Raw genomic sequence first — 11,859 nt, forward strand, 5'->3', positions numbered from 1 at the left:
GTTTGGACAAGACTGGAGCCCGGCTGCACTGCTCCCAGAACTCAACGCTCCCATCCTGGCCTCCATGAGAGACCAAACAAGGCAGCCGGGGACATGGATTTACTCAAACCCCCCTCCCAACTTTATTTCAAACATCATATAACATACACAGAAACAAACAAACAAACAAACAAACAAACAAACAAACAAAAAGGATGAACTGGAGGGAAAAACTTCTCGAGGGTGACAAAACCTTTCCCAAAATGCACCATTGGTTCAGGCAGCAATGGGAAGCAGCTGCCAGGGACCATCACCTCTATCCAGGCACATGGCATCTCCATCTTGTGCCTGCCAGAAAGAAGGGGAGGAGGGTGAGCCTGGCATAGAGAGAAGCAGGGCAGAGTCCCATCCTAGGCAGCTCTGTTTTACTGGAGGGGAACAGGCACAGCATGAGACCAAGTTAAGGACATCACCTGTCAGGGTGCCCCCGTGGATTTCTGGATTTGCTCCTTCAGAATGAGGATGCTCTGCCGCTGCTCTGGGGGCAGCATGGCAATCTGGTCTGCTGTCAGCTGCAGGACCTGCATGATCAGTGCTGCCTGTGGGGAAAGAGGGGTCAGAGACCAGGCTGCTCTCCCTGCCAGCGCAGCCACAGCATACCAGAGCCAGGGAGGGGCTGACTCCCGCCACAGAAAGGCACACAGGAAGTGCTGCTCCTACTGTCCCACCCTTTCCCTTTTGTTCTCTCACCTTCTCGTGATCCTGGGGGGTGACCTGGCTCTGTCCAGGGCTAAAGCCCCCAGGCTGACCAGCTCCTTGAACTCCTGCCCCAGGGATGCCTCCTCCCTGCATGCCTGCCCCAGCCATGTTAGGAACCTGGGGGAGTAAAAGAGTTAAGGACTGAGCGGTCTCTGGACTCAGCCGTATAAATCCAGGAAGGTAAACAGCTGATCAGATGGATGCCCTCACGGACTGTTTGAAGATGCCTGAGCGTGAAGAGAGGGCGTATTTTATGTGCTCTCCTCTCCCAACTCCTGTGCCCCTTCCTGCATCTCAGGAAGAGGTGGAGAGAGGCCTGAACCCTGTCCTGACCCCATCTGATGGGCAGAGCCTGGGGAAATGGGACAGATGCCCTGACCCCTCAGTCAGTGACAAAGCCTGGTGCTTCCCAGAGCTACTGCTCTGTGGGACGCCCCCCACCCAGCCCCAGCCTACAGGACGCTGCCGGTGCCCGACCAGCCGAGCAGAGACGTGTGTACCTGGCGGGGCCCCTGCGGGCCACTGGCTCCCATGTTAAGTGGCCCAGGGCCCTGTATCCCACCAGGCATTGGGCCACGCGGGTTGGGACCAGGCCCTCGAGGCTCCAGGCCCCGGGGCTCCAGGACCCTGGCCTCCATGGCCCTGGCTTCCAGCACTCGTGGCTCCAGGACCCGCGGCTCCAGGCCTCGCGCCTCCAGGGCTCGCGCCTCCATCACACGCGGCTCCAGCCCACGCGGCTCCAGCCCTCGTGGCTCCAGCCCCCGGGGATCTCTTCCGACTGTGGACAAAACACAAGGTAAGCTCCTGAGGGAAACAGTGCTGCACGGAGCGTGGGACTGAGCCTGCTGCCTCCTTTGTCTGGGGACCAGCAAGCACACGAGAGGTGTGCGGCTGGGGGCAGAGAGGACATGCCTGGAGAAAGTCCCTTGCACCCTAGGACTGTCCCTCCTCGCCTGGAGTCAGTCATGTCACTGCCCAAACCCCCTTCCTACGCCTTGGGTCGGGGCAGCCGGCTCCACTCTGACTTCTTGCCTGCACAATCCAAGCCACCCGGTATTTCATGCCCCCTCTCTCACCTCGAGCATCCATCAGGGGCCCCCGCGGCTCTCCCATCAGTGGTCGGGGTTCTCCCATGGGTCCCCCCCTCATCTCATGGGGGGGGCCACGGCTGTCATGACCAGGCATATGGTGCATAGGGGCTCCCTGGTGGGGCGGCCCAAGGTAACCTCTGACGCAGAGAGACGAGGAGAGCAAAGCAGGAGGAGGAGAAAAAGCGAGAGAGTGTGAATCAGACACTGGCTTGGCACGGCCTGGGCAGAGCGCTGGGATTGCCCCCGAAGCCGCAGGGGAGGAGGGCGAGGCTGGCACAGGGATGGGTGCTGGTGGCCCCATGCCACAGGGCAGCTGCCATCACCCCGGGGATATCCCTTCCCCGGGGAAACGGGCCGGCCCCCACGGTTGGCAGCACACAGGCCTCCGACCAGGCAGCAGTGACTCCCGGAAGGCTGGGGCCATCCCTGTCCTCAGCCAGAGGCTACCCTTGGGCAGGGGACAGTGCCAAGGGCTCCTCTCCTTCCCTCTCCCCTCACCTGGGCTCCACTTCTCCAGTGACTGAGAGCAGGGTCCCTCCGCGAGGGTCATTCGGGGCATCTCCCAAAAGGCCTCGGGGCGGCGGGCCACTAGCAGGTAGAGGTCCACGCTGCATAGGGGCCCTCGGGTCTGGCATGGGCACTGCCAGGGAGACACACAAGAGCTCGTGAGGATCTGCATGACCAGGGCCGTGCCAAGACTGTGCCCGGCGCTCTCGGGCCGGGCGTGGGGCAGCCAGGCTGCTCCCCTGAGCTGTGCTGTCTGCTGGGGACACAGCCCCACACACGAGGCTGGAGCACACCAAAGCCCCTTCCCTGGCTGCCAGTTTTATCTCTCTCTTTCTCTCCTCTGGTTTTATCTCATGTTCTCTATGGCACCAGGGCCCAAATCAAGCATGGGTGTCCCCATGGCAATCCCTACAAGCTTGGGCATCAACACCCTGCTGACGTGGGGCCAGGAGCAAAGCAAGACCTGGAAGGCTACTGGAAGCTCAGTGTCAAAGGGGGCTGGATGTCAGGCAAAAGCCCTTTCCAAACAGGCTCTCCTTTTCCACTGGAGGCTCTGTGCACGGTTCTAGCCTGTTCTCTCCTGTAGCCCTAGAGGAAATCCTGCCTCCTTCATCTCCTCTTACTGCTGCCAGGCTACAAGGAGCGACATGCCAGTCCCTGGCCCTGAGAACAGCGGGGTGGGAGCTGCTCTCTGCACACTCCACAATGAGCTCCACGGGAAGAGGGAGCTGGCGGGTGCCGGGATACCTTGGACGCGTTCGATAGACGCAGGCCTGGCAGGTCCCACGGGCGAGAGCTGCAGGTTCCCTGGGCAAGCAGCAGGAAAAGAGGGAAAGAGCAGACACGTAAATAGTGTAGGCACACATGCACCGACCAGCTTTGGGGACAGTGCTGCCTGCAGGATCACACTCCCTGAAGTCCCCAGGAAAACCTACAGAGAAAATGTTGCAAGTCTGGCTTTATCAACCTCTTCCGTTAACACCACCTTTTGTCACCACAGGCTGGACAGCCAGCGTGGCACAGTCCTTCCCTCACTCAGGGAGAGAGGCAGGGGGAGAAGACATCCTGCTGAGAGACAAGGCATTCCGTGGGGCCACGCTGGCCCCATAATGCACACCCAGCTTCTGCTCTCCAAAACCTTTTGGGTGCCAAGAACTATCAGGTCGCTTTCAGGAAGACAGTGCCCACCCCAAAGAAAATAAGAGTCAGCTGCCCCTAAGGCCAAAGGATCTCAGACTAAGTTGGCCAAGTTGCTGAAACAAGGCTTAGGATAGAAGTCAACGGAGGTGACAGGTGCCTCTGTGTGCGTTGCTCCTGGGAGAACAGGAGCACCTGGGTCGCACTAACCTACGTATGACAACATGTGAACCGTAAGGAATCGGGCCCCAGGGCCGGGCCGCACAGACCGTGCCTGCGGAGGGAAAGCCCGGCCGTCACTCTCCGCAAAGTCCCTGCCAAGCCTCAAGCCAAAACGGAGACCCAGCTCCCTCTGCTGGGCGCGGAGCGGGAGGACGCGGCGGCCGCACCAGCTGCTTCCCAGCACCCAGGCAGCAGAAGAGCAGGACAAGAACCAGAGCAAGCTCTGCCTGCCCGCACAAGCATAGGGACAGACACGGACTCGCAGAGCTGGAAAACACAGGCACATCCCGCTCGGTGGGGACAGGCAGCTCTCCTGGCTTCCAGGGCACGACTGCACAACAGGGTGCAGAACGAGCTGGGAGCCAACTGGGGCATGGGCTGAGCCCTGGGAGCCAGGGAGCTGCTACCACAGCCTTGTGCCTCAGTGAAAAAAACAGGCATAGCCCCGGGGCTGGGCACAGAAAGGCTACAGACAGCTGGGGCACGGCACTGCTCACTAGAGCGAGGCTCACACCACACACAACACTACACACATCTGCTTTACCTTGTCCACGCTCCAAGGGGACAGGCCCTGCACCCGGCATCCCAACCTGTGGCTGCATTCCACCTGAGAGGGGACAGGCAGAGATCAGACCCCTCCTCAGCCATTCCTGATGACTAACCCATTCCTTTGGCTCCAAATACCTTCTCACTCCCAGCTCCTGGGGGAGCATCTGGAGGCTTATTCCCTTGGTGTTGGTTCCCCCCAGAGATAATCCAACTTAGCAGCCCCCCTCTGGCAGCAGCACAACCACAATGTACAGTACAGGATTATGTGTGCTCTCACAGGGCCGAGCCCCCTGCTTAGGGGGAAGGCAGAGGGGGGCATCTGCAGGACCCGTGTGCTCACGGGCGGGGCAGCTCAGCCCAAACTCACCTCCTGGAGCCATGGGGCCAGGGCCTGGGCCCTGCACAGGGGCTGCCATCTGTCCTGGGGCTGGCACTCCCCCCTGCATGGGTGGCTGCATCAGAGGAGGAGCGCCGTTGACGTGCATCCCGCCCTGCCCGGGAGAGACACTGGATTCAGGGACACCGCAACACCCGGGCACGTGCCCAGCTGGGAGAGCTGGAGCTGGCACTGCCCATTTCTCCTGCACAGCTCATGTGTTGTGCAGGCTCTTACTATGGCCTGTGGCTGGGACGATGGGGTGCTCTGCGGGTTCAGCTGCGCGCTGGGCCCCGGCCCAGGCCCCGGCCCCGGCCCAGCCCCCGGCCCCGGCACTGCCTGCTGGTTGCCCGGGATCAGAGGAGGAACGCTGGTCTGGCGATGCAGGATTTTCTAAGGGAGGAAGAAGGAGAAAGGAGCTCTTTCCCACTGCCACTCCACAAAGGCCACCACCAATATCCTCCCAAGCCCGGATGAGCAGCAAGGGACAAACCAGAGCGATCTCCGGGTCAACGATCCTCATGACCACCTGGGCCTGCAGCAGGGCATAAGCCAGCTGTGGGTTCTGGAGCAGCATGTTCCTGGCTTCCTGGGGGCTGTTCTGGACACACAGCTGAGGAGACAGGCACCGATCAGAGCTCTGACAAGGCGTGACAGGGGCTGGGAGGAGCTGTGCTCACACAGGGAGCACGGCCCTCCTGCACTCACCTTCATCTGCTTCATCAGCTCAAACATCTGCTCGGGGGGCAGGCTGGCCACTGCCCGGCTGATGGACTCGGGGGCATCCTCTGGGTTGACAGGGTCCCCATAGGGTGACTCTATGATGGGTGCACCTGTGCCCAAGCCTGCAATACAGTTGGTGACTTCGTAGCACAACACGAGAACAGTGCATGCAACAGGCTCATCAGGAGGGGAACAGCAACCCATTGGGGGGAAAAGGAGGCAGCGAAAACAGGGAGACGTCAGGAGGAATTTCTTCACAGAAGGGGTGGCTAGGCATTGGAACAGGCTGCTCAGGGGGTTGTGGAGTCACTATTCCTGGCGGGGTTTAAGTAAAGACTGGATGTGGCATTTAGTGCTCCAGTCTAGCTGTTGCAGTGGTCTGGGCCCGATATTTCTGGGTCCGAGAGATTTTAGCCTGCTAGCAGCTGCTAACATTTTCCCAAGGAAAAAATTCTCAAGAAAGCTTCTTCTCAAAACAATCAGATTAAAGCTTCTTGGCAAACAACTCTCCTTTCTCAAACCAACCTCTCTCCAGGTGGTGTTTTGCTGTTTCTCTGGTTTAACCAGTGGGATCAGAGAGGTTGTTCCTATTCATCAACCATGATAAGTCTGTATGGGAACACCTTATAAAAGGTAGTGAGAACTAGACAGTAAAGGCGTTTTTCTATGCTTTTTGCCTTCTAAAATACTTGAAGTCTCTCATCTTTCTTTCGTGCCCTACTATGACACAGCGGTGTTTAGCCAAAGGCTGGACCACGACCTTTAGAAACATTTTCCAACCTAAATAATTCTGTGACCACCTGGGGGGGAAAGCACAGAGCCCAGTCCACCCACCCCTCTGGGGAACCACTCGCAGCACCCCTCAGAGCAGGCAGGAGACCCCCACGAGCCCGACTCACTCTTGAGCTCCTCCTTGTTCTTCTCGCTGGCGGCGTTGTCGACGCGCAGGGCGCGGCCGCTGAACTCGCGCCCGTTGAGGTTGCGCATGGCGCTGAGCGCCGTCTCCTGGTCCTGGTACTCGCAGAAGCCATAGCCCTTGGGCTTCCCCGTCTCCCTGTCGTACACCAGCCTGCGGGGTGAGCGCAGCAGGGCAGCGTGGGCATCCTGTTGTGCCTGCGGCTCCAGAGCTGGAGTGCTGGGAGCAGAGGGAAGGCTCCCGAGCCAGCCCAAGGCATGCAGCAGTCGGGCCTATGCCAAAGCCAAAGGGGCTGCTGGCTCCAAGCATGGGTGTTCCCAAAGCTGTGGTGTGCAGGAAGCCCACCAGTGCCAGCTCTGTGCCTGCCGTGACCCCAGGAGGCACAGGATGGGACTGGCTCCTCCCCTGCTCCCAAAACCTGAACTGAGAGTTCTCCAGGGCCTGGTGCCAAGCGTGGAAAACACCTCTGAGAGGCACAGGGATGGGAATGAGGAGCACAGAGCCTGACCAGGAGCTGAGCACTTATCAGCCACAGCAGGGTGGCCTCTCCAGCCCAGAACGGCGTGCCCACGTCCATCTGCCGTGCTCGGGACATTGTGCTCCACCTCCAGGTGACCCTGGCACAGCCACTCGGTGCCTCTGCCCTGGGCACAGCTGGCCCAGCCTCACGACCCCCACAGATGGTGGGGCTGTGTTTCCTCGTGCTCGAGGGGGGCTCGGGGAGGTTTAAGTGGGATATTGGGCAACGTTTCTTCGCCAAAGCGGTTGTCAAGCATTAGAACAACCCAAGGCAGTGGTGGAGCCACCATCCCTGGAAGCGGCCAAAAGGCGTGAGCATGTGGCACTTAAGAGACACGGTGGGCTTGGCAGTGCTGAGGGAACGGTTGGGCTGGATGGTTTTAGAGGCCTTTCCCAATGTTAACCATTTACAATTCCACGGCTCCAAGGCCGGCTCCGCGGGGCTCGGTCTGCGCCGAGCAGGGGGACCCGGGGGAGGCCTGCGGCCGCTCTCACCTAAAGCTGACCACGGGCCCAACCTCCGAGAAAATGTCCTTCAGCTGCTCCTCCGTGGCCTCATACGGGATGTTCCCCACTGCGGAGACAGACAATGCCGCCGGTCAGCGCGGCGGGTACCGGCCCCGACGGCGGCGGGGGGGAGACCCGCCTTTTCCCGCCCGTCCCTGACCCCTTCCCTTTGCAGGTGGCGGTCCGGCCCCCGCGGCCTCACCGAACACGGAGCGCAGGGAGCGATCCACGGCGGGATCCCGCACCGACAGCCCCGCCATCGCGCCGCCTCCGGTCTGCGCGCCAACCGTCCCCCCGCTTCCGCTTCCGTTTCCGCCCTCACACGGCGGCGGCGCACGGAGAAAGCGGTCCGGCGGGAAACGCGGCACCGGCGGGAGCGGGGCGGGGGTGCCGGGACTCCCCGGGAGCCCCGAACGGGGCTGCTGCGGCCTCGGGGCTCCGCCGGCACCGACAGCCGGCCTCCGGGCAGCCCCGCCGCCTCAGGGGTGTCCTCTGGGGCACCGGCCCCGAGGCACAGCCCCCGGCGAGCCTGACACCGCCTGGGGCTCGGCAGGATGGAAGCCACGGATGTCCCCATCCCTGTCCCCAGGCGTGTCCCTGCGCTGGCCACAGAGCGGAGGTTCGCCCAGCGCCTCAGGTGAGGGGCAGTGGGGGCGGGGGGAACGGGAGCCCCGTGCCGAGGGCTCAGAGGGCCGGCCCTGCAGCAGGAGGGTCTGCGGGGCTGTGAGGGGCCTGGCCATGCCTTGCCTGGCAGGGAACGCCTGGAAGAGGAGCGGCTGTGGGACGGGCGGTACCGGCCGCAGCCGGTGCCCGGCGGCCGCCTGGCCCTGCCCGTGCTGGAGGAGAAGCTCTCCCAGCTCCGCCTGCCCCCGGAGATGCCCTGTGAGCTGCTGCGGATCCAGGTGGGCCGAGCTGCCTTGCCCCGAGCCCTGCGCCGGGCGGTGGGCACCGAGCCCCAGTGCCACCTCCCTGCCGCAGGACCCCGTCCCGTCCAGGGCCGCCCGCCGCCGCCCGCCCGCCCAGCGCCTGCGGGACGAGCTGCGGCGGCTGCTGGGCGCCGGCTGGTGCGAGGAGCTGGAGCGGGATGTGCCGCACGCCTGGCAGAGGCACGGCGACCTGGTGCTGCTGAGCGAGGACAGCTTCAAGGCTGCGCCCTGGGAGAGGCTGGGTAAGAGGCTGGAATCCTGCCCGCCCCGGTCCTCCCCGCACGGCCCCAACCTCCCGGCGTGGCGTGTTGCAGGCTCGGCGCTCTGGGAGACGGTGGCCTCGGCTTTGGGGGCCCGGCGGGTGGCCAGGAGAGGACGGGTGATGCCGGATGGGATGCGGACCCCCAGTGTCACCCTGCTGCTGGGACGGCACGGCTGGGTGGAGCACGTGGACAACGGGATCAGGTGGGCAGGAGCTGCAGGGTGCGGCTGGTGTGGGCAAGGGGCTGCCCTCACCGTCTGGGCCGGGTCTTCCAGGTACGCCTTCGATGTGACCAAGTGTATGTTCTCCCCGGGCAACATCACGGAGAAGCTGCGTGTGGCCTCACTGCCCTGCTCCGGGGAGGTCGTGGTGGATCTCTACGCAGGTAAGGGGGATGGAGGAGGTGCTGATGGCATCCAGGTAGATGTGAAATGTCATTTCCAGCTTGGAATGAAAAATACTCGGGCTTAGAGCTCCTGTCTTGTCTGTGAGCCCTTCAGCTATCCTGGCACTGCTGTCTTGCCTGTGTCCCTGCAGCCTTTGGACACTTAGGATGTCCTGTCTCGGGCTCTGTACCTAGTGCTGGTTTGGGGAATCACTTGGATCCAGGGCAAAGATTTGCCACTGTTTGTGCTTAAGGAAGTTGGTGCTTCCAGTGTGTGCCACGCTGAAAGGATATGGCACCCACAAAACTGCTCTGGATTAATCGAACTAAGTGGTAATCTGGACAGCTCTGCTGAGCTGGGCAGGTCTCAACCTGATGGCCAAAAACTGAAGGTAAAATAAGCTCCCCTAAACATTTTTCAAGGCAGGTTTTGCTTTTGCAGAAGAGGAGGGGCTAAATTTCCATTTTCCCACTGTTTGGGCCTTTTCCAATCCAGAGCAAAACAGCCTGGGAGAGCCAGGGTGGCAGTGTGCTCCCTGCCCTGCTCTCAGGGAGGCGTGTGGGTCTCTGGTGGTCCCTGCCCTCAGCCACCGCCGCCTCCTGCCTGCAGGCATCGGCTACTTCACGCTGCCGTTCCTGGTGCACGCGGGAGCTGCCTTTGTCCACGCCTGTGAGTGGAACAGCCACGCCGTGGAGGCCCTGCACAGGAGCCTGGTGCTGAACGGGGTGCGGGATCGCTGCCACATCCACGGCGGGGACAGCCGGCAGGTGAGCGCTGCGCCCGGCCGCGGGCGCCCCTCCCGGCGGGCCTCCCCTCACCTCCTCTCTCTCTCTCTCTCTCCCCTCCCAGCTCCAGCTGCGGGATGTGGCAGACAGGGTGAACCTGGGGCTGATTCCCAGCTCGGAGGAAGGCTGGCCGGTGGCCTGCCGCCTGCTGAAGAAGGACACGGGCGGGGTTCTCCACATCCACCACAACGTGGAGACTCCCCCAGCACCGAGCGCGGTGCTGCGGGCTGAGCGGGGCTCTCCAGAGGCAGCCAGCCCTGGAGGTGAGGCACAGCACCCAAGAGAGGACGGTGGGGAGGAGGCGCTGGGGGCCAGGCTCAGGCCCGAGTGGCAGAGGTGGGCTGAAGCCACGGCCACACGGATCCGGGGGCTGCTGGCAGAGCTGCACGCGCGGCCGTGGCGCACCCGCGTCCTGCACGTCGAGGCGGTGAAGTCCTACGCGCCACACGTGCATCACCTCGTGCTGGACCTGGAGTGCCGGCCAGTGCTGCCCCTTCAGCAGGGCGTGGGCACCTCCGGGGCTCCCGCTCCCATGGGAGGGTGTGATACAGGTTAGCCTGTGGTCAGTCGTATAATCCACATGTAAATGTATCAGTCTCTGAGGGTCCAGCCTTTGCAGAGGAGTGGCTAAAATTAATTAGCCAGACTGCTCTTCAGAGGTGTTTTGTAAAGCGAAAGGTTCAGTAAGGAAACATAATAACAGATGTTACAGAAAACAAAAGATAAGCCATGCACAGGTGTCCGAGAAACCTCTGACACCCTGCTAAAACACTCCAGAAAGCCTTTTACCTTCTTTGGGCCCCTTCCTAAATACTGAATGTTTTAGGAGGGACCATTTGGCTTGCAGACAATTTGGCTTACAGGGTTTGAAGAACGGTGACAAGATCCAATCTAGATGCTTCTCTCTTGGCCCTGAGCCAATCACTGCCAGCTGGGTTTGGAAAAATCTAGGTAAACTCCCTAAAATGTCTAAAGGCAAACTGAAACTCTTTCCTTATTTGGAAGCACCTGCTGGGGGTGTAGGAAACGCATTCCTACAAGGGCGGTATCAAGTACCAGGGGCAGGGAGACGCTACCTGCAGTGTCCTGCTGCCAGCCTGGATGTGCCTGGATGTGCCTTATGTCCCCCAGTTCCCCGGTGGCAGCGCTGCCCAGCGGTGCCTCCCGTGCCCAGGGCACACAGGGTTGTGCTCCCATGGCAGATCCCTCCAGGATCCAGACAAGGATGGAGCAAGCTGGGGCTCAGAGTGCCCATGTTGTGCCCTGGCTCTGCCAGTCTCTGCCCAGGTCTTGGACACACGGTAGCACCTTGAGCCCCATTTTCACAGAGGAGAGAGCCACGGTGCCGAAAAGCCTTGGGTTCCTGCTGGGTTCATTTCAGCAGGTCAGGGACAAGCTTTGTGCTTGTGTTTACCAGCATGCTTTTTTAATGTACTGGAAACAAGCCTGTTCATCTTGTTATCTTTCTAGCTCTTTTTTTTTTTTTTTTTTAATAAAGATATTTTTCACCACCTCTTGTTGGTGTCTAGTTCAAACATGAACACTGGTGCGAGCGTGGGGGTCTGGCCTGGGGACTTTGGGTCCTAGGGTGATGTGTGGAGGGTCTCAGAGAGAACAGCCTCTGTGGCATTGTCTGTCTGCGAGCCCAAAGCCTTCTACATATATATTGTGTCCTCCCGATGGGGCGAACCCCGGGCCCATGCGGAAGCTCCCGCTGGCCCTTTGATGTCTCCGTGTTTTTTTCCACTCTGTCAGTGTCCCATCGCTTCCCGCAGGGTTGGGAGCCTCTAGCTCTCCCGTCCCTGGGGTGCGGCCCAAAGTGTGGGCAGAGCCGCGTCCTCTCGTTTGCCTTGGGGCTGCACCCAGGTCGCTTCCCCCGGTGTCCCGCCTGGCGAGAAACCGCCTCCCCACGGCTGGAGCCCCACGCCTCGTCCGTCCGCGTGTTCTCAGGGTTCTTCCCCCGGTGCCGGTGCTGCGGGGCAGGGACGAGATGCCCCGGGGCGACCGTATCTCTGCCACGAAGGACAAGGGCAGCGGCAGGAGCCTTGCGGCGGGGGAACACCGCGGCCGCGGCCCTGGCGCTCCTCCTCGGGGCTCCCCCGGAGTGTTCGGGTGTGGGTGCGCTCTGTGCTCTTCGGCAGAAGCTGCCCACCCGCTCAGGGCGGCGGGGCACCGGCCCGCGGGGCTGGAGCCGCAGCTCTCCCGGGGCCGATGG

At 61.7% G+C, this 11,859-nt stretch overlaps 2 protein-coding genes across 7 annotated transcripts; one reads left to right on the forward strand and one right to left on the reverse strand.

The window, feature by feature from the left end:
- Nucleotides 1–94: 94 nt before the first annotated feature.
- Nucleotides 95–7,581, reverse strand: CSTF2 (cleavage stimulation factor subunit 2). Of its 3 annotated transcripts, XM_066182227.1 has the most exons (15): nucleotides 7,488–7,581; nucleotides 7,274–7,352; nucleotides 6,243–6,412; nucleotides 5,329–5,465; nucleotides 5,114–5,233; nucleotides 4,858–5,013; nucleotides 4,612–4,735; nucleotides 4,240–4,302; nucleotides 3,084–3,143; nucleotides 2,328–2,469; nucleotides 1,815–1,966; nucleotides 1,239–1,516; nucleotides 730–855; nucleotides 453–578; nucleotides 95–327 (listed from the first exon to the last, which is right to left on the reverse strand). In XM_066182227.1, exons 1-14 carry the CDS (start codon nucleotides 7,543–7,545, stop codon nucleotides 456–458), a joined length of 1,788 nt encoding a protein of 595 aa, XP_066038324.1. In that variant the 5' UTR covers nucleotides 7,546–7,581; the 3' UTR covers nucleotides 95–327; nucleotides 453–455. The 3 variants fall into 3 exon arrangements, with proteins under 3 accessions (XP_066038324.1, XP_066038321.1, XP_066038322.1); XM_066182224.1 differs by lacking the exon at nucleotides 3,084–3,143 and having other exon boundaries at nucleotides 7,488–7,570; XM_066182225.1 differs by lacking the exons at nucleotides 1,815–1,966; nucleotides 2,328–2,469; nucleotides 3,084–3,143 and having other exon boundaries at nucleotides 7,488–7,570.
- A 64-nt stretch (nucleotides 7,582–7,645) lies between these two features.
- TRMT12 (tRNA methyltransferase 12 homolog) lies at nucleotides 7,646–11,155 on the forward strand. Of its 4 annotated transcripts, XM_066182485.1 has the most exons (7): nucleotides 7,646–7,922; nucleotides 8,040–8,187; nucleotides 8,264–8,453; nucleotides 8,526–8,676; nucleotides 8,749–8,858; nucleotides 9,469–9,626; nucleotides 9,709–11,155. In XM_066182485.1, exons 1-7 carry the CDS (start codon nucleotides 7,840–7,842, stop codon nucleotides 10,198–10,200), a joined length of 1,332 nt encoding a protein of 443 aa, XP_066038582.1. In that variant the 5' UTR covers nucleotides 7,646–7,839; the 3' UTR covers nucleotides 10,201–11,155. The 4 variants fall into 4 exon arrangements, with proteins under 4 accessions (XP_066038582.1, XP_066038580.1, XP_066038578.1 ...); XM_066182483.1 differs by having other exon boundaries at nucleotides 8,040–8,453; XM_066182481.1 differs by having other exon boundaries at nucleotides 8,264–8,676.
- Nucleotides 11,156–11,859: the final 704 nt, after the last annotated feature.

This window comes from Chamaea fasciata, unplaced genomic scaffold (genome assembly GCF_029207755.1).
Source record: "Chamaea fasciata isolate MVZ Bird 193981 ecotype frontalis unplaced genomic scaffold, bChaFas1.0.hap1 SCAF_4, whole genome shotgun sequence".
NCBI lineage: Eukaryota > Metazoa > Chordata > Aves > Passeriformes > Sylviidae > Chamaea > Chamaea fasciata.